The sequence below is a fragment of the Ruditapes philippinarum genome, unplaced genomic scaffold (assembly GCF_026571515.1).
Source record: "Ruditapes philippinarum isolate M1 unplaced genomic scaffold, ASM2657151v2 ctg1970_1_1_1_1, whole genome shotgun sequence".
NCBI lineage: Eukaryota > Metazoa > Mollusca > Bivalvia > Venerida > Veneridae > Ruditapes > Ruditapes philippinarum.
In genome coordinates, this window is record NW_026861545.1 from 22,364 (window position 1) to 45,510 (window position 23,147).

Genomic DNA, 23,147 nt, shown 5'->3' on the forward strand with positions numbered 1-23,147 from the left:
TGACTGATATTGATAGGTTTTAGCTGGATGACTGATATTGATATGTTTTAGCTGGGTGACTGATATTGAAAGGTTTTAGCTGGGTGACTGATATTGATAGGTTTTAGCTGGGTGACTGATATTGATAGGTTTTAGCTGGATGACTGATATAAGTATGTTTTAGTTTAATGACTGATATTGATAGGTTTTAGCTGGATTACTGATATAAGTATGTTTTAGCTTGGTGACTGATATTGATAGGTTTAAGCTGGTTGAATTATATTGATATGTTTTAGCTGGGTGACTGATGTAAATAGATTTTAGCTGGGTGACTGATATTGATATGTTTTAGCTGGGTGACTGATATTGATATGTTTTAGCTGGATGACTGATTTAAGTATGTTTTAGCTGGGTGACTGATATTGATAGGTTTTAGGTGGGTGACTGATATTTATATGCTTTAGTTGGGTGACTGATATTGATATGTTTTAGCTGGGTGACTGATATTGATAGGTTTTAGTTGGGTGACTTATTTTGATATGTTTTTGCTGGGTGACTAATATTGATATTTTTTTGCTGTGTGACTGATATTGATATGTTTTTGCTGTGTGACTGATATTGATAGATTTTAGGTGGGTGACTGTTATTGATATGTTTAAGCCGGGTGACTGATATTGATATGTTTTTGCTGGGTGACTGATATTGATTGGTTTTAGCTGGGCGACTGATATTGATAGGTTTTAGCTGGGTGACTGATATTGATAGGTTTTAACTGGGTGACTGATATTGATAGGTTTAGCTGGGTGACTGATATTGATAAATTTAACCTGGGTGACTCATATTGATAAGTTTTAGCTGGGTGACTGATATTGATTAGGTTTTAGCTGGGTAACTGATATTGATAGGTTTAAGCTGGGTGATTTATATTGATAGGTTTTAGCTGGGTGAATGATGTTGATATGTTTTAGCTGAGTGAGTGATATTGGTATTTTAGCTTGTTAACTGACAACTAGGTGAATGATATTTATAGGTATTAGCTGGGTGGTTGAAAGTTCAACGTGTCATGTAACATTGAAATATTCCCTATCACTGCTGTGATTTTGCATCTCGCGTATTTTCTTGCATCAAATAAGAGATTTTAAGATTTCCTGTTTCACATTTCAATGACCAAGTGACCTTACTATGTCGACGTGACTTAACATAGCTACAATTTATTTCACAAATTTAATGCCTAGAATGCTATGATTTATTAGTTACCGGTTCATATTATTTGAATTGCTTTTCTTTTCAGGATGAGAGGATATAAAACAATCAGAGCGATTTTCTATGTAGTGACGGGTCTATTCCTTGTTTACAACGTTATTATTTCAATACAGGGAAATAACCTTGAAACGAGTTTTAGAACTCGAACTGAATGGATTAACTCCCCTATTAAAAATTTAACAAGGAAATTGCAAGTGCCAGGAAGCATATCTCGGCTACTAGCGGATAATTTATATCATTCTAAAAATAGCTACCTGGGACCAGAACGTTTCAACGATAGTACCATACATGTATATAAGAATTTATCTTTAGCTATATCGGTAATACATAATAAAACAAGAACATTTAATGATTCTATAGAAAGTTACAAGAAGTTAAACAAAGCAGTTGAAAATGAAGTTAATTCGTTTAGTGATAAAGCGGCTAGTGAAACAGATCCTGATATACATGCTGGCACGCGCAGTTTCAGCAGACATTTATCGTCTGGTAAAGCAGATGACGTCACAAATAAAGCACCGGAAATGACCAAAGAGAATGATAAATAAAGATAATAAATTTGATATAACCGATTTAGACGACCATATACATTTTAATATACAAAGTGAAGAGAAAAAACAAGACGTACACGTTAAGCAGAAATCTGCCAGAGAATTATATAAATGGAATGGACAGTATGACACGAAACTGACGGATAGTCCAGAATACCGAAAGACTATTTATGACACATTTAAACGACCAAATATGAATGCGGGGATAGATTGTTACAAGCTAGTGGAAAATGATGTAATTGAAATTGCCAAAGCTAAACAGATTATGAACCATTTTCCAAGACGTGGTATCGACGTCGATAAATATGCAAGAACGTATGACTGTGTAAATTTTCGAGGAGGTCGTGGATACATAGAACATCCTTTGTCACAAATGGAGCTAGACTTTCCGCTCGCGTTCGGAATTACGGCGTACAGAGACGTGGAGCAAGTTGAAAGGTTATTACGTTCTATTTATAGACCACATAATTTTATCTGTCTACATTTGGATTCTAAAATAAAGCAGCTTGAACGACGGGCATTTGAAAGGATTGTAGCGTGTTTGGATAATGTGTTTATTGCAGACAGATCTCTTAATGTCACGTGGGGTGAATTCTCAGTTCTGGAAGCCGAACTTCTGTGTATGGAAAAGTTGATAAAACACAAGAAATGGAAATATTATATAAATCTGACGGGTCAAGAGTTTCCTCTGAAAACAAACCGTGAACTAGTTTCCATTTTGAATGCTCTAGATGGCGCAAATGTCGTCGATGGAACGTGGATAAGGTAAGAAAAATAGTGTCACAAAAACGTTTTTCAAAACATGGTATCATACACAATTCTTTTTAAAATGACTATTATATCCTTTGGTGGTTAATTAACAGGTAGTAAATTGATAATATACTCAAGAATTTTAAACGTAAGACAGTGGAACAAACTTAGGTAAAAAGGTCGAAAAAAATGTTAGTAATTGTTTTTTGTAACGGAAAATCGTGCAGATTCAGTTTTAAAATAAGAAATAAGATCTATTGAGTCCGAGGCTCATAAAATATGCGCTTACAACCGCCATATGATATAACCTTTCCAAAACCATTATTACTTAAAATATATGAGTATTTGGAGATTTTTATTGTAAGAGGAATAAAATACACGTGATATTGGGTGTTTAATTTGAAAAGAAAACAAATCCATTGCTTTACAATGAATAGAATAGAATAGTAGGATAGAATAGAATTAATTAGAAAGAATAAAATAGACTGGAATTGAACAGAACAGAATAGAATAGAATATATTTAGATAGAATATAATTAAATAGAATATAATTAAATAGAATAGAACAGACCTTTATTCACTCAAATCCTTTTTCAGTTACAGTATTCATATTCAACGCATTTATGTGACATAATATGTTAGTGTTGTCTATTTTATATATGATATGAGTGAATACTATCTATATTCTGATGGAAGTAAAAATTGTGGAAATGCAACTTATGAACATTATTTCTCTTTGTCCCAATTAAACAATTTAAATTAATTGGTGCATTTTCTAGGAGTGTATACCTGTATCGTTGATTTCATCGCTAAACATGTTCTTATTGTATTGTTTATTAAGCTAGGTAACAGTAAAAAAAACAATAAGAACATGTTTAGCGATCATATCAACGATTAACCTACAAACACTTATACTGGAGATAAAGATAAGAATTCATATGAATATTCAAATGAATTTTAGCCACAAACAAGATTCAATGTCATTGGGTAAGCAAATAGACTTAATTATAATAATACTCATTACAGGGCCACCATCAGATATTTTTACCGCTGGACGATAGCCGGCAAACCACCACCACATAAAATCCGGCCAATCAAAGGGTCAGTACATGTAGCTGTAAACAGACATTTTGTTCACTTTGCTCTTTACAATCAAATCGCTCTAGACTTCCTGGAATGGCTAAAGAAAACTCAAATACCAGACGAGACTTTTTTCGCTTCATTGAATCACAATCCGCATCTTGGAATAAATGGTTCATTTTTAGGTAGGTGGCGCTGTAATCGCGGTTTTGTGTTTTGTTCTTGCATTATAAGACACATTGTCACTAAAGAGTACCTGGTTGAAATTGTATGTTCGAGATTATCTTAAATCGCTGTGAATAAATGAAATGGGAAAATAGTTTTACGGCATAGATATGTTAGTGGTTCTACGTTATATGATTTTAATCAGATGACATTTTCGCTATTATTTATTATTAGTTATATATCTATATTAATTTATTCAAAATAATGCATTAACTTGAATGAATATCTAAGTTTATCCATATTTCAACATAACTATATTTTATCCTTTCTGTTGTAGTATATTAACAAGAGCCTTAAAGCTGCACGCCTCCAGATAAGCCAAAATATTTCAAGAAAATCAATATTGGGAAAAATGCACTAAAATTGTAACAAAAGTATAAACATTCAAGAACCAAGTGATATTTTATATGTTATTAGCGGTTTCAGACTAGTTTGCAGTATCTTAGTCACCATATTTATTTTGAGTTACTAACGCAGTAAGGGCTGTTTTGCATATGTTGACCACCTTTTGGTTATTGTTTCGGATTGTAAGTGCCTATTGCAAAATGTTTTTAGTATATTTGTCCACCTCACAATATATTTCTTTTAAATACATTTACAAAATTTCATGAAAATTAGCATGAATCTGGAGGCGTGCTGCTTTAAAATATTAGCATTTATCCTTAGTTAATCATGCATTATTATTGTTTCTTTTCAAAGGCGACGCTGAAGAATACCCACTCAAACCGTCACTAATGCGATATAAAAATTGGGAGTATGGTCATTCTGTGTATGTGAGAGGTTGTGCTGGGAAATATGTCCGCAATGTCTGTGTTTTGGGTGTAGGTGATCTAAATAGAGCCTACAACGACATCGGACTATTCGCAAATAAATTCAACCTGGACTACGAGTTCCTGGCTCTAGACTGCTTAGAAGAAGTTATGTATAAGAAAACATGGGACCAGTATGTTGATGATATACAAATAGATACAAACTACTACAAACGCTTGGATTATGTGAAAAAGAAGTTGTTTGTGCCGCCAACTATGACATCGAATGAAACGCTATCTAAAAGATGAAAAGTGTCTGTATACTGATATTATGTAATATTTATTATAAAAAAGGCGGGTTAAGTGATATTGAGAGAGAAAAAAGAAATGACGTAAATCAGGAAGTATTGTGTTCAAAAACAAATTCATATAGGACTGCCCATTCGAGACAAACTTTGTCAACTAACCGTGTTATACTATATAAATTCCTTAACCCTCTAGACTAAGCTCGTAAGGAGAATTGACCTGGGTATCAGTGTATTAACACGGTAATATCGGCAATTATGGGATGGTTTTGATTTTTGAATAAATACAAAACAAAATATTATGCTTCAAGTGATTTGGTCTATAACGGAAAGTCTGTATTACAAATTTTATTCAAATTTACGTTGATAGTATTCTTTTTGATGACTATATCAATTTATATAGCCATCTTTTTTTGTAATTAATAAGGTAGTCGGGTTGTAGCATATGGGGAGGGTGGTCATTATGGTCTTTGACACACGCCGAATACCTGTGGGTATATCAGTAACATGTGATTGAGAAAAAAAGCCTGTAATATTAAAGGAAGCAATTGTGAAGTTAGTTTATTGTCTTTCATTATACATAATAGTAAACAAGTATATGTTATACAAATTATATTTATTGCACATGAATATTTATATATTTATATAGTGTAGAAATATGTGTTCGTGAATAAATATTTACTGCACTGCAAAAATTCAAAGATACGTTTGTTGTTTTGTAGTTTATTTAGATTACAATTATACTATTTTTGGAATGACCCATGAAATTCCTTTATTATAGTGTGTAATGTTAAACTAACCAATGAAAACACTACATTAATACAGTTCTTCCCTGCGAACTTTACAGAAAGTAAAACCGATCTCAGATAACCTTCGAAGTGTAGATGGATTTCGTAAGCATGAGGTCTTTTAGAAAGTACTTTAAATGAACAAAAAAGTTTTACTCTTTCCTAGTTACTGTAGCAAAAAGCGCTGAGAATGGTTTCCTTGAACGGCTTTCAGCGTTATTCATTCTTGCTGATGAACGGCTAATGTTATCATTAAAAAAAGAGGCGAGCGGCTGATGACGTTACTAAAATTTTGACGATTCTCAAACTAAAATACCCTATAACTTTAACAGAAAAGTATTTTTGAAGGTATGGTCTGGAATATTTAATGACGAAATGTTGACGTTTACGAATCGTATGATTATAGGATTTATTATCATGAGAAAATATAAGTTATTGTGTCTTTAAAAAATGCCGCATCTCATCGGATAGTGGGATTATTTTCAGTCAAAATTCACGTGAAGTAAAGCTTGCACGTGACCAAAAATGTGTTGGCATGCTCCTCATGATGTTGACCATGTATCCATGCATCGATTTACTCGAACTAAGTTGGGATATGTTAAAAATAGATGAATCCTTACCGTCCGTCAATTGTGTTTTCTGCACCGACATGTATATACTCGTACGGCTGTCGACGCTTGAACGGCTGTCTGTCCATTTGATTGGACGGTGGGCTTATATTTACTTCTAGCATTATTTTTGCAACAATAATCTTATTATCTTTTAGTCAAATATAAAACTACTTATACAACAAGATTCAACGAAGGTCATATTAATTATAATCTTGACCATTTTATACAATTGTTTTATTCCATATGCTGTTATTTAATGCTATTTTCAAATGCCGGTTTACAGATGATGTTGAAAATTTTCATGATTCGATCGACATGTTTTCCCGTTTGAAACCATTTTACTCGCATGAACCAAGTGTGTAACCACTTCACGTCCTGCCCCATGACTTCATGACAATGCCACGTACACTATGTAATTTCGGTTAGATTTTTCTTCTTGAAAAGCTTGATATACTTTTTCAACGAATTGATAGATTAAATAAATACTCACAGAAGCATTTCTATTATAAACACACAGAATCATTTGTATTATAAACACTGATAAAATACGTTTCTTGTAAATATTTTCTGTCACTAGCCTTTTGAAAACATTACGCTGACCACAAACATTATTTTTGAATACTTTTGTGGCTTTCTCTATTTCCAAACTTAAGATTCCTAAAAATTGAAGAATATACCCTTCCTTCAAAAGGTCAATTTTCGTTAAAAGAATATCATGTTTTTTCATTAAGGTAAATTGGACCTGAAGAAAACCAAATGAAAACAAAACAATGACTAACCAAGTTTTGAAATTATAACCATTTTCAGCATGACTTGCATTTACGTACCATGTAACTTTTAAACCGTGCATGTACTTTAGTCTTAGAAATTGATGCGTGGGGGTGTACGGGGTGTAGGTCACAGTCTGGTACGAGCCTTTGCTAGTGGTAAAATATAAACCACGATTGTGAAATTGTTCAAGAATGCGTACACATGTAAACAGATGTTTAAATAAATGGGAAAGCTAGACAAAGTCATTAAATTATGCGCTTGACTCAAATTAAAATTGTTTAGCGGTAAATACGGATACTTGATACGTTATTGGGGAGAGGGTTACCTGGTTTATTAATTATTATGAAATAGAATGTTTGCGGATGGAGTAGGTGGAATCGGTTGTATCTTGTTTCGCCATAAATCTCCATATACGACTTAATACGACCATAAAGTTTCAAAATAAAACATGCATGTAATCAAATCTCTCCGTGTTTCTAGTTTTTATTCTTCAGACAATTAAAATCTTAATTAATTATCTGGTATTAAGAAAAATTAAGAAAAAGAATAAAATGAAATAACAAAAGTTTACAATTTTTATTCACTTTAAACATGCATTTGATTCTATTGCAAAGACTTGAGCACTATATGCAGTGTTTAGAATGCCGAATACGAATTGTTAATAATACACTCCCATTGTATGCATGTTCGTTCGAGAATGAATATCCACACTCTTATAATAAATAACTGTCATATTAAACATACATTTGTATATTAACATTAAGTTCTTTATCATAACACTATATTTTTGCTTAGCACTTTTTAAACATGAAGTTCTCTGAGCAATTTTTCCATTGCTGGACATAAATATTTTCAACGAATTCCCCCAATGCCTACACATGAAAATACTCCTTAATAATTCACGATAAGTCACGATTACATGGCAAGATGACACTAAATATTTTTTTTTATATTTATCACATTGCACTATAATATTTACCCGAAATAAACGTTCAGTTCTGACTTAAAGCGTCCATCTGTCAAATGAGGCAATGAACGGGGATTTTTTCTTTTTATTTTAAAGCAGCATGATTCCAGATTCGACACTGACATTTATACCTTTAAAAGAAGTTTGTTAAGCAATTGAAAAAACTTGTTAACTGTACACATAAAGTGATTTTGTCGTGCATATTATTTTTACTTTCAAATTAAATTATCTATGTGCAAAATCATGCAAATGGTTGACCTTTAATTTGTTACTAAAGGGGTATAGTTATAAAAAAATGGCATAAAACATGTCAACTTCCATACCGATTATAAATATATGGTGCATTTTTCTTCTTCAATATTTCAACTTTTTTATATATTTTAAAATATGTCTTTATTTGCTTCTTTTTTTTCTTAACTGGAGATGTGCAGCTTTAAATAACAAGACGCTTCAAAATTCCCGTATCATCAACAATTTTCAATTATGTCGCTCGAGTTGACATGACATTACTAAAAACGCACCTTGTTCTTGAGTCAATAATTACGAATCATGGTTATTATTTTAAACATGATACCTTTAGCATCACAAGCTTCATTTAACTCTGGTATAAATATAAACCCTGGTCAGGTTGTCCTTATGTTATTAGTATTGACTCATGTAAAGTGAAATACCATCTACTCGCAAAAAAGACAAAAAATATATTTCGAATCGTCACTATGTTCTTGGTGCAGACGATGAAACTAGATTTTGTTTGGAAGATAGCTCTAATAGTGACACTTCTACCCACTGTAATGTCAAGACCGTCAGTCAAGAGAAGCGTAAGTAACTTTTCTCCTTCTTCTTCTGCTTCTTATTATAATTATCATTATTATGATTATAATTATTATTATTATTATTATTATTATTATTATTATTATTATAAAAAAGTGTGTGTATCTAACGCTCTCGAATGCAGATACGAGGTATGCGTATATAGTTATAAGGGTTTTCATAGTCTTTAAATACGATGAAATTACAATGATATTGGCCACTTCTTTTGTAGAGACTTTTTCATGTTTTATTAAACAACCATGTATATAATGCTTTAAAACATGTCAAAAGCTCTTTACGATTGTTTATTTATAGTTATGGGATAATTACATTTGATTAAAACTAGAAATTATCGCATAAATTTGCAGCGTCCGTGTATAAATTAAAGATCATACAAAACTTGCGATTATTGGAAGAAAATTAACGGTACAAACATGTATTAATGTAGGTTATTCAGATGAGTAAAACACGATTTAAAAAAGCTTTAAAATAAATAAAAAATTGATTCCCAACTCTTTTGGATCATAAATGGATTAAGCAGAATAACTATCAACTATAACTTCCGACCAAAGCATCAGCAGATCTTTTTGATCCTTTAATGCTGTTTAAGAAAATAAATGCGTTCGACAATTTGAAAAAACATCTAACGCTCTTTCTTGAAATGCCGAAAGGAATACTTTCAAAGTAAGAATAAAACGATCAAAAATATACAATTTTAAAAAAGAGTTATTTATGTTCTTTCTTTCATCATACAGTCCAGTGACATGTTCATAGGGAAAAGTATGCCAGTTCTTAAGGAGAGTATTGAGAGAGGCCCAGTGTTCCAGGCCGCCATGAACAAGTTCCTTTTTAACAAAGAGCATGCAGTACTCAGGAGAATGTTAAAACTTGCTATAATGATTGCCGATAACGAACACGCAGACAATGAAGAGTCCGAAGTTTTGGGAAATTTGAATACATCCGACATGCCGTTTTACTTTGACTTCATTAAATCATTAGTGAACGGCAAAACTATGAAACGTCGCAGTCATACGAGACGAGGCTCGTTCGACTCAATCGGACACCGAGCAAGCGGACTCGGTGGCCTGGGTGGATCATATACTGGAAGAAAGGTTGAGGAGTATTCACTGGAACAATTACTTCCATTCATTATTGCGGAACTGAGGAAGACTAATAAATTCGGTGCGTCGGAATTTTACTTTTAATAGATGGTCATGAAGAAACGGTCATTTATAATTTTCAAACGAAACGGATGTTTTAGTATTTCATAATGAAAACAAGCTTACATTGAATCTGACATTCGTTCAGGCTCTAGAACAGATTTTATAATCAAGTATTAAAATCTACATGCGTAGAAATGTTAGTTCTTAGTAATTTACTTAATCAAACGACAATCATGAAAATTCTGGAAAGGGGATTTAATTCGAAACCAATTGGAAAAAAAAGTGATTATTGAAAATCGCAGACGCCGTTTTGTGGAGTCTAGGGAGACGAGACCTAATGGAAGTGCAGCTCTCTCATGCCCCGTAGCACCGCCCATGGCGATTTTCTATCACTATAATTATTTCTAGACTCAATGAAGACATTTATTATGTTACCAGCACAGTAATTGTAACTTTGCAATGTATTTATTCATTATTTCATTCATTTTATTATAACAATATTAGTTCTTGTGTTCTATTTATTTTTTTGAAAGTATTGTTCTATTTAACACTTACATTACATTTGTCTTAAAGATGTGATAATCAAAGATTTGCTATATCTTATTCGAAGATTTACGATTTCGTCGGTACTGTTTTATGTTGTTTTACAAATTGTTAATAAATTCTACATAGAGAAAAATCGTGCTTTTCTGCGTTAGATTACCTCACTAATACAATGTATTATTTTTCTTCACGCATTCACTTTTAACGCGAAACCGGCTGAATTTCTTAAATTGACTTGTCCAACCTTCCATTTTGAACTTGACCAGTATCAATATTGGGGATATCATGATGGAAAATAGATGTTGTTCAGTCGGGCTCTATACTCGTGTAAATGGCTAGTCACTTCCAGCAGTGGAAGGGTTCGAAATGTTGCCCAGGGCTCTCTACAGGGGTCGAATGTAGGTTCCATTGCCCCACTGCCGTAAAATCAAACTGTTTTAGACTTTGAGAAAAGAAAATGAATCATTTTGACTTGTTTCTTAGTCCTATAAGACTGCGTGTATTCGGTAAATCCACCCTAAATGCTTTGAATTGCCTAATGAAAACAACGAGCCAATACCTGTCACTAAAAACTTTGCCTGTGACTTACGGTAACTAATTTTAGCAATTGATGGGGTATTTAAGTGTAAACAATATTTTTCTCTATTCTGTCATGTTATTAATCATATGTAGGTGTATTGAGGTTATTTATCATAAGCCTGTTATAAAGATGTAGTTGAAACTTGGCGAATTATATTTCTTAATATAAATCTGATTGTTTGTGTATGTAGTAAATTTTATGTTTAGGCAGTGAATCCAAACTGGCTTGCATCGAAAAGTAAAACACCAAAAGTCTTCTTTTTTTATATTATTATTTTTATTTATACAAAGGGTTTGATTAAATAAATTTTGCTTATGTAAAAAGGCCCTTGACCTAACAAATTTGTTTTATTAATGATAAATCTTTATTAAAATCTTTTAACAATTTCATTCGGATATAGCTTCGCAAATAAATATCTCTATATACATTTTCATGGGGGAGGAAGTGTTACACGAGGGATGGATTTCTTACGATAAATTGCCAAGCGTTTTTGTGATAACTGTCACGGAGTTCGTCGTTAAACATTTGCATATACTACAAAACACTCGTTAAAATGCTAAAAACAACATTAAATATCCTCATGTCTATGCAAAGGATGAGCGTTCATCATTTCATATTGATTTACAACCTTATTGAATAATAAATACGCTAATATGTGCCGTGTTTTTGGCAAGAATTAAACACACTGGAAATAACAAAAGTTATCATAAGAGCTCAAGGACATCTTTAGAGTTATCACAAGAATTCCAGGAAATTTGAAAATCGTGGTTTTATATTTTCAATTTTGCATTATAATTAGTTAATTATGTATGGCAAGAATGAAGACCAGAAATAAACAGGTCAATTGACAATTAATTTTGAAATGTTACCCAAACTACCAGATTTTAAGCAAAGGGCGTTGAAAAATGGACTATGAATCAGTTTTTGAAACATAATACAAGGTGTAAGGCAAGCTTAATCATTAAAGTCTATTTAACCACCTAAAGCTCATTTTTAAAAGATGAAAATTATCATTTTTGACGAGTGTTTTTGAAGTATATACTCGTTTACCGACGAACTCCGTGACAGTTATGACAAGTTATCATAAGAACTCCAACATTCGTATTACAGTTCCTCCCCTGTGATTTTAGTTTGTAGTATAATGCATTGTATCGAAATGTAAAGCACACGTTAATTATAACTACGTTTAATACTATATCTTGTAACTAAGAATGTTTTATTTAGATTTGTGTGAGTAGTGTCGTGCGAGTGACCTGTGCGTCAGTAGTGACCTGTGTGTCAATAGTAGTGTAAAGTGTGTCAGGTAAGTGTTGAAGTAGTGACCTGTGTGTCAGTAGTAGTGTCAAGTGTGTCAGGTCAGTGTTTTTGTAGTGTCATGTGTGTCAGTGGTGTCCTAGGTGTGAGTAGTGTCATGTGTGTGGGTAGTGTCGTGTGTGTCAGTAGTGTTCTGTGTGTGTTAGTAGTGTCATGTGTGTGTAAGTTGTGTCCTCTGTGTGTCAGTACAGTCTCGTGTGTGTGTCAGTAGTGTCATGTGTGTGTCAGTGGTGTCCTGTTTGTGTCAGTGGTGTCCTGTGTGTGTCAGTTGTGTCCTGTGTGTGTCAGTGAAGTCCTGTGTGTGTCAGTGGTGTCCTGTGTGTGTGTCAGTAGTGTCCTGTGTGTGTCAGTAGTGTCCTGTGTGTGTCAGTTGTGTCCTCTGTGTGTCAGTAGTGTCGAATGTGTGTGTCAGTAGTGTCCTGTGTGTGTTGAAGGTGTCTTGCGTGTGTCAGTGGTGTCCTGTGTGTGTCAATAAAGTCCTGTGTGTGTCAGTGGTGTCAAGTGTGTGTTAGTAGTGTCATGTGTGTGGGTAGTGTCGTGTGTGTCAGTAGTGTCCTGTGTGTGTCAGTTGTGTCCTCTGTGTGTCAATAGTGTCATGTGTGTGTCAGTTGTGTCCTCTGTGTGTCAGTGGTGTCAAGTGTGTTAGTAGTGTCATGTGTGTGGATAGTGTCGTATGTGTCTGTGTCAGTTGTGTCCTGTGTGTGTGGGTGGTGTCCTGTGTGTGTCAGTGGTATTCTGTGTGTGTCAGTGGTGTCGTGTGTGCCTGCCGTGTTCTGTGTGTCAGTAGTAGTATCAAGTGTGTCAGGTCAGTGTTTTTGTAGTGTCATGTGTGCCAGTGGTGTCCTAGGTGTGAGTAGTGTCATGTGTGTGGGTAGTGTCGTGTGTGTCAGTAGTGTTCTGTGTGTGTCAGTAGTGTCCTCTGTGTGTCAGTTGTGTCCTCTGTGTGTCAGTAGTGTCATGTGTGTGTGTCAGTAGTGTCATGTGTGTGTCAGTGGTGTCCTGTTTGTGTCAGTGGTGTCCTGTGTGTGTCAGTTGTGTCCTGTGTGTGTCAGTGAAGTCCTGTGTGTGTCAGTGGTGTCCTGTGTGTGTCAGTAGTGTCCTGTGTGTGTCAGTAGTGTCCTGTGTGTGTCAGTTGTGTCCTCTGTGTGTCAGTTGTGTCGTGTGTGTGTGTGTCAGTAGTGTCCTGTGTGTGTTGAAGGTGTCCTGTGTGTGTCAGTGGTGTCCTGTGTGTGTCAGTAAAGTCCTGTGTGTGTCAGTTGTGTCAAGTGTGTGTTAATAGTGTCATGTGTGTGGGTAGTGTCGTGTGTGTCAGTAGTGTCCTTTGTGTGTCAGTTGTGTCCTCTGTGTGTCAGTAGTGTCATGTGTGTGTGTCAGTAGTGTCCTCTGTGTGTCAGTGGTGTCAAGTGTGTTAGTAGTGTCATGTGTGTGGGTAGTGTCGTTTGTGTCTGTGTCAGTTGTGTCCTGTGTGTGTCGGTGGTGTCCTGTGTGTGTCAGTGGTGTCCTGTGTGTGACAGTAGTGTCGTGTGTGCCTGCCGTGTTCTGTGTGTCAGTAGTGTCGTGTGTGTCAGTAGTGTCATGTGTGTCAGTAGTGTTGTGTGTGTCAGTAGTGTACAGTGTGTGAGAAGTTGTCTTATGTCTCAGTAGTGTCGTGTGTGTCAGAAGTGTCATGTGTGTCATTAGTGTTGTATGTGTCAGTAGTGTACAGTGTGTGAGAAGTTGTCTTATGTGTCAGTAGTGTCGTGTGTGTCAGAAGTGTTTTGTTTGTCAGTAGTGTCCTTTGTGTTTATAGTGTACTGTGTAAGAGTGGTTTCTGTGTGTGAGTAAAGTCCTGTGTGTCAGTATTGTCCTGTGTGTGAGTAGTGTTATATGTGTCAGTAGTGTCCTATGTGTTAGTAGTGTCGTGTGTACCCAGTTGCTTTTATCGCGAATACCAAACTACCTACTAATTCGAATTTTGCATATTGTCTATCAAAACAGAAAGAACATTAACGGATATATAATATGAAAGATTTGTTCTTCAACACCTTGTCTCCTTCTATCAACCAGGGGACTCGTGTATACCGAACCACCTATTAAAAGGTAAATCGAACTTTGAATGTTTTCCCCTGAAAACAGAGAGTACTTTTTCCGGAATTCACGAGAATGATCAACCAAAACTCCCCAGTCGACGTATGGAGACAGGATGATAGCATTAGGTAGAATTCATCCATCTTGTCATATGAACAGTTTAAGTTCGAATTACCAACTACCTGCTTGTAGGTATAAATTTAAAGTGGTTAAATTTACCATTTAGGAATAAGACACACTTTATCTAATGACTTCTACATCAGAATTTAAATGACACTTAGTAAATGCATATGGGTATATGACCGACATCTTGAATTTTTCAATGTCGCTGATCGAATAAAATAAGTCGTTACCTGGTATAGATGCTGGAACCCATACGTTGATATGTAGGTTTAGCATATTGACGGATATTGGGGTCAATTTCTCGATTTCGGACCCCAAAGTGCGGTGTTACACTGCACCTTTACATTGCTGGGACCGAAATGAATTTACCTTTATAGACATACATGTAAGCCAGGTTGCACATCCGTGAATAATGAACCGGCTCTGTACTTATGGCTGACTAATTTTAGAAATTTTCAATTTGATATTCCCAGATTGATAAATATTTGTAAAAAATGAAAGCTTGAAAAGTGCATTTTACAAATTCATCATGATAAGTCTTACCAGTGTCAGAATTGTCGGCTGCTCAAGTTTGATATATTTTTTCTTGCAGTCCACCACATAACAAGTAGGATCAGTCGAATATAAAAATTAAAAGCGTATTTTGGCAAAAATGCCCTCAAGCTAATATTTGCAAACTAAGTTTGAAATGTGTCTCTCATATTTAATACAAACAAAACGTTTTTGAAACGTTCCTATTCTGCAAAAATAGAATAATTCTATTATATACATTGAATGAAAAGCAGAAAAAAACCATTAAACTCAAAATTTTCCAAAAAGTTACTTATGATCTTTTTGAAATTTCATATCGAATTTAAAAGGACTAAAACTGAATCCCGCTTGGTTTGCATTACTTTTGTTGTACATACACCATTTTAAGACATATCATTGAAAATAAGCATCTTTATGGGAATCCTGTGATACGTGCATGTGGTCGCACGGTCACTTTCCTTAGAAAATTTCCTCGATACGTGGTCGAAAACCGCCTGTTGAAAAATCTTACTGTTTTTTATTTTATTTTTTTAAAGTACTGTTAAAGTGACATTATGCCGATCCAAGGGTATATTGAGTGAACGGGTGAATATCAAAATAAGTTTTCATTTTGCCATAATTCCTTTTAATTTGATAATTAAGTTTCTCATAAACAATAAATAACGCACAGATCCAAACGAAATTTCTGTAAATATCCATTAAAGTTTATTGATATAATTATACTCGTATAACGCTTAGTTTATTAAAAGAGTGAGGCAGTCTTTTTCTATTTTAAGCAGATTTATAAATTTATTCTAAACATTTTCAAATATCAACTGTTGGTCAAACACCATTTTGACAGTCAATCTTTTGAAATTCAGCTCAAATTGCCTATGAAAATATGAGCATTATGTCACTTTAAACTCGTGATAAGGATGTTTGATTCACATTTGTTCAGGTACAAGTCGGATCTGTAACTGAACAAATGTGAATCAAACATCCAATGTATTGGATATTGTAAACAACATTATATGATTTCCAATACACTATAACCCAATTATCTGGCTCAGCCTCTTTTAATTATTAATCCTTTCTGCATCCGGAAAGATAAATACCAAAGTTAATCGATAACGTTTCCAGTTATTTGTTTCGTATTACCTAAGAAAACTTAATCCTCCGTCTATTTAGTAAAATCTATTTCAATAGTTATTTCTTGTTTCAAGTTTGTTACCGAAACTTCAGTTTATGACGTCGTGCTAAAGCCGAAGCTTTACCCGGAAAAACACGATGAATCAAGGAGAAATTATTTAACTTAGACTTTATTTTTGGTATGTTTTGAAATTGAACTCATCATGAAATGTGTTTCTGTATATCAAAATGACATCATTTCTTCAGAAATAGCCAAGAAAATTTGTGAGGATTTACAAAAAGACAGGGCTGAGATGATTTCGTTCAGGAACTGTAAATTCAGCGACAAGGATTTCAAACGAGTAATGAAGGCTGTTGGCGCGTGCACGAGCCTCGCTCTGCGCCACCTGGTGTTGAATGTTGATATTATACAAGACAGTTTCAGAATTCAAACACTCGCAAATGCCATTGAAAAGAATGCATCGCTCGTTGGTCTTCAGTAAGTACCATGTATCAAAATATATTTTAATAATCAAGCTAATATTATTCATATTCATAAAATCATTTATTTTTGACAGTTCAGTTAATAGTACCATGTATCAAAATATATTTTAATAATCAAGCTAATATTATTCATATTCATAAAATCATTTATTTTTGACAGTTCAGTTAATAGCACTATAATTAAGTCATATAATTTACCGGAGGGCTGATACGTTTCGGATACTAGTAGTCCTGGATTCTATACCAGTTTCCTTCCTGTTTTTTCATCAATTCATTGTCAATTTTTCAACATATATAATGGACAGATGACAATACCTTGTGTTAAGTTAGGTCGTATTAATTAGATGGACAAGAGCGGTGGTGGTGCTGTTGGTAGTTTAACCTCCGGATCACGGCACAAAGCCACATTAAATTACTATAGTAACCAGAGCACAATTCAGCCACCGCGCAGGTTGGAGTATCACACTTTTAAAAGTCTAAATATATCACAAGAATACGAGAAGAAGTTTATTTCGCTTTATTAAGCATACAGTAGAAATACAGAATACCAGGATGTCATGTTTAAAATACATATAAAATCATTTTCAGTATTATAAGCCCCTTTATTTCTAAAAAAAGAAAGAGACAGGCATAAAAACTAAACGTTTACATATTGATTCAGCCTCAGATGTAACAGAATGCCATGTGTATATTTTTCATTTCCAAACTTGCCACGTTTCTTAAAATAACAATCTGCAAAACGTTGTTTAGTGTATTGGATTGAAACATTAAAGTTTATATATTATCTTTGAGCAAAGGAACAATTATGTTAACCAAATTAAAGCTGCGTGCCTCCAGATGAACCAAAATATTTCAAGGAAATCAAACTTGAAAGAAATGAGAAAAGATTTTAAGAAAAGTAAAAAGATTATATATTTAAGTAATAATTTTGATATCATGTTCGCTTTACGACTGATTTTACTGTATTTATCAACATATTTTACTGCGTGACTAACGCAGTAAGGGCTAGTTTTGCATATTTGGCCTCTTTTTAGTAATTTATTTGGATTGTAACCGCCGTTTGCAATGTCGAAATTACTTTCATTGTTCACTTCAAAATATTTTAATTTCAAATACATTTTCAAACTTTTCATGAAAAAATAACATGAATCTGAAGTCATGCTGTTTTCTAAGTATTAATGTATATATGCCGTAATGTAACGTAATGCGATATAGTTTTAAGTTGAAGTAAAATGGATGTTTGTATTTGCTCATCTCTGGGCGTGCTTAACTTTCCCCACCCTAAATATCTTTAATGGACAGGTCTATAATACGATCTGGTTAAATCCATTTATAATTTTACGGAGAAATTCAAATACACAGTGACTGGATAACGAGCAGTGCAGATCATGTCCAGATGGCACGGCTGTGCTGGCTGACCTTGGTCTGCACTGGTCGCAAGGGTAGAAGCAGTTACCTCAAGCAAATGCAATACATTTATTTGTCCATTTTGTTTTAATATTTCAGTTTACACGGCAACAATATACAGGATTCTGGTTTCAAGATATTATATACCCAGTTAAAAAGACATCCACGAATCACGAGTCTAGACCTAGGGGATTGTAACATTGGTGACAATGGATTGGAAATACTTTGTAACATCGTTAAAGAGAGCAAAGATAGTATATGTGTGTACTTTGACAATAAAAAATATCATTAACATCATAATTATAGATATATAGTTGGTCTTACTTGTAGCATTTAAGATATCATCAACTCTCATTTTAAAGAGAAAATCGTATAAGTGTAAATGTATATAATCTGAAAAAGTAATAAATTAGTTATGCAAGAGGTGCTACGAATCCGATAAATATTCATGATCATTTCTGTTAGTTCGTTGGTTACTAGTAGTAATTTATTCATGATATTTATTTTCTCTGATTTTATTAATTAGTACTGTACACAAACTGAGTTAGGAAGGTATTTTATTGTTAACAGGTTTACACAGCCTTGTCTTAAGTCATAATCCAAAAATAACATCGGATGGATGGACAAAGTTCGGTTTGGCTTTAGCGTCTGGGTCATGTCTAAGGTCGCTTGAGATAGACTACAACGATATCGGTGACATTGTGGCAACCTGTATTGCAATAGCTTTACCCGGAGTGCCTCTTCTAGAAACGCTAGATCTAGAATGTACTGGTATTACCGACAAAACAGGCCAAGTAAGTGTAACCTCTTGTCAGATGGAATATATATACTCTCATCCCACTTCCATATGCCCTTTGCAGATATATACTGATTTTAAAGAACTCCACAGCGGTTCAAAAGAAAAAGGAAACATTTGAATCAATTACATAGATCACATGGAGCTCATACAACAGAAAGATGTGCAAAAGATAATTAAGAACTATACTAAAAATATGTAACTCGTATTTTGTGCTATTTTGGTCCGATTTTGGTGAAAAGCGTTGCACTAATAATTGTAGACAATGTCCAAAATAATGAACACTGCTTTTTGTTATGTATATATCTTTCCTAGCGTAAATCATATTGTATACCTTCTCTTTCTTGTATAAGGTCGAAATACATGTATATAAAACATTAGTTGATCCACGTTGATTTTCCTTTATTTTTCACTCGAGCTATCAGTGTGTTTTCCTTTGCTTAAAGCAGCACGCCTCCAGATTAATGCTTATTTTCATGAAAATTTCGAAAATGTTATTAAAAGCATAATATTGTATATTAACCAGAAGGAGGCAATGTACACATTGTCAATGGCACTTTTAACCCATGTAAATTACAAAAGTAGGTCAAAATATGCAAAAATTGCCCTTACTGCGTTAGTAACGCAGTAGAAATATAGTTACACAAAATTAAAAAAATAACCATTTTATGCCCGTGACATGTACATGATAACTCGAAACTTGAATCTTTCTACGTTTCCTTAAGTATTAGTACATTTTTCTCAAGTTTGAAATAATCGAAATATTTTCGCTCAGCTGGAGGCATGCTGCTTTAATTTGTTAAGTCCATGAACATGATGAATCAAAATTAATATTTTCGCCGAAATATTCATTGCATGTACTTATACAAATACTTTAAATTGCTTCTAGGTGTTACTCCATTTGATTAAATCATCTAACCGGAAGTTGAAGGCGATTAATCTTGACAAAAACAAGGTAGCAGATACCACTAAAGATGCCATTAATTATCATCTGTTTGAGCGTTCTGTTGACAAGAAACAAAAACAGACATCTGAAGACGAATGTTCTCTAGCCATGTCTGAACCTCCACTAAGTGAAGAAGTTGCACTCGGTGTAGATGATCTCGGTATTAGATCTAAAAGTTTAACAGATCCATCAGGTACGATATGTATCAACTTTCCGTTAAATTAATTTCATTTCTGATTATAAACATTGTTTTTTAGTTAAATAGGAACATCACGCCTATTATTAATAATAACTTATCCGAAGTTTGACGGAAAGGGCCGAGAAGATGCGATTGTCTCAACATTTGGTGTTGATATGAGTAATTGTTGTAATGCGATTTGTATATGTCCGTCAGTTTAAGAGTTTTCCGATTTTAGATATCTTAGTTGTTAAACAATGTTTGAGGGTATATATGTTGCACAAAATCAGTAAGTTTTTGTTTGATGCGGGGATATTTAGGTCTATCTTAAACTAATTGAGGCATGTATATTTGTTTATGATTAATACCATTCTTTTCAGTATGTAATAAATATACATGTATTTGACATAGTAATAGTTTCCCTAAAAAAAAAATAAAGGTTATTCACCATCTTACGTTGAGTCTGGAAACAAAGTGATCTCTCGGAATCATTAATCACAACAAAATTACAAGAGAATTGCAGACTCGGTTTGATTGAGTCTGTATAAGACATATAATGAATAAGTGCAACATCCCTCACGCCCTCTAGCACCGGCTTGAGCGGTACTCAATTCTCAACACTTAATAGTGCTGGCATCAACGATCCCGAAGGACCAGAAAAATGTAACAACACTGAAGTGAAGTACGGGGCAACATTTTACATTAACTCATTTACTCATAACTCGAATATAATCTATTGAGTAGAAACAAAGCTTTTTTAAACCATAAAATCATGTCAGAAATCAGATTTCTCATTTTGTTTTCTTTCATATTTTTAATTTAGGAAATATCAGCCATACAGAGAGTTTTGATAACGATGAAATTCCTACTGTTGAAGTAATCCCTGCAAATAAAGAAGACAACAAAATCCAAAACGAAGAGAAAATAGAGGAAACCGTTACCAATTCTGCCACACAAAGCTTGGTAGGCTTTGATACCAATCAAGCTAACATCAATGCAGCTGGATTTGAAATTAAAAAAGCGTTTTCTACAAATGGTACAACTGACCCTCAAGACATGGATGGAGAAGAGAGCAACAAAACGAATTCTTTTGACGAATACGAAGCATACATTCCAGAAAAGGAAAGTTTAAAACACCGAGAAAGTTCATCTACTCTCGTTGAATCCATGGACATAGAAAATGGTCTTGAAAATGATGACCTCAAATATCTGTCAGAGAGTTCGGACTCTGTTAAAGGCTTCAAAGAGACCGACAACACACCGAAATCCGTAATTCCAGCTCCTTTGTTTTTCACGCGACGAATGTCTGCCCCGATGTCTGGAAATGACACAGTTAATGTTGAAACTGGGCTTGTACAAGCAAAGTCAACTAATACTTCAGAAAAAGCTGGTAAACAGCGCCCCAAAAATGACTTAGCGTCTCTGATTCGACAGAAAAATATAGGCACTAATAACGGAGGTGACGAGGAGTCTAAAAAGAAAAATGACATGGAAGTACAAGATCTAAACTGACACAAGAGCAAGTATTGTCTAACTAGTAAATAAAGACAGAAGCCTAAAAGAACTCTTAATATGGGTGACCCAGGTCATCATGTAATCTTGTTAAAAAGTAATGTTTTCTTTTCTTTCTTTAATTTGATTTTAATCAGTAAAAATATCATGAAATATCATTAGCAAAGTGATAATAATCTGACCACATCCATGTGCCCGTTTTATTAAATCGACCAAAATCCAGGTGTTCATGTAATTAAACCGACCACATCCATGTGTCTTTGTTATTAAGCTTCATCTATGCGTTCGTGTTATTAAGCCTACCAAATATATGTGACCGATCATATCCATGTGTTCGTGTTAGTCGCCTACTACAATGTATATCAATATGTTCATATAATTTAGCTGACTACATCCATGTGACCGGTAATAAAGCTGACCACATCAATATATACGTGTCATTATGACTACCATATATTCATGTGTTCATGAATTTTAGCGGACAACACCCATTTGTTCGTGTAATTAAGCCGACCACTTCCAAGCACGGGGCGTCCGTGGCCGAGTGGTTAAGTTCGTGGACTTCAAACCACTTGCCCCTCACCACTGTGGGTTCGAATTCGACGGGGACTTTAGAGTTTTTCATGTGAGGAAGAAATCAAGCTAGCTTACGGAAAGTCATTAATTTTTTTGGTTCTACTGAGGTGCCCGTTCGTGCACGGAAGGTCACCTGAGGTCTTCCTCCACCAGTAAAACTGGAACTTCGCCATATGACATATACTCTGTCAAACAAACATCCAAGCGTATAACAAGAAAAGGGAATAAAGAAAATGAATATTTAGAATGGGAACGTTTTTTATGTAAACACAATTTTATGTGAACATTTTATTATATATAATGTTGTGCTTGTATTGTTTATATTAATTTGGTAAACATCTGAGTTGAATTACGGAACTGAAACATGAATGTAAAATTATCTAAGCGGGAACATTTTATTTTTCTAAAGGCTGTATGGAATAAGTTTCATTATCTTGCATTGTGTACACGGGCATTTATTACAACCTGACAGTACATGGCCATGCTGTTAATGAGCTGATTGACCTTTTATTGTTTAATCTTGTATGGCAGCACGAAGTTCTGCCGGAGTGGCCGGATGAACAAGACGACAGGAAATGGTCCTCTACATCATGTCCCACATATGTTCAATCCGATTAAGGTCCGGTGATCTGGCGGGACAAGCTAAGGGCTCGTTTGTGTCACGTGCAATGTATTTAGTAGCGGGGTGCCCATGTTTGAACGAGAATTTTCTTGAATATGAATAATACCTGAACACTCTGCTCATGCATATAGTCGCACATGTACGTCAAGAATCTCGCGACAATACCTTTCTGCTGTCAATTTGCCGATATCAAATATATATATGGTGATCTGTTTTGTCATTTACGCATAATCCGCCCCTTACCTTGAGAGAACCTATACTATACCATGTTCCGAGGTGCAAACAGTTACACTCTGGTGTGTCTATCTATGTAGTCTAGGCAAAGTATACAA

At 34.3% G+C, this 23,147-nt stretch overlaps 1 protein-coding gene across 1 annotated transcript; it reads left to right on the top strand.

Annotated features, from left to right (window-relative positions):
- The first annotated feature begins 1,776 nt into the window (after positions 1 to 1,776).
- LOC132716057 (N-acetyllactosaminide beta-1,6-N-acetylglucosaminyl-transferase-like) lies at positions 1,777 to 5,477 on the top strand. Its single transcript, XM_060699208.1, has 3 exons — positions 1,777 to 2,555; positions 3,567 to 3,805; positions 4,545 to 5,477. The coding sequence occupies exons 1-3, from the start codon at positions 1,777 to 1,779 to the stop codon at positions 4,901 to 4,903; spliced, it is 1,377 nt and encodes a 458-aa protein (XP_060555191.1). The 3' UTR covers positions 4,904 to 5,477.
- Positions 5,478 to 23,147: the final 17,670 nt, after the last annotated feature.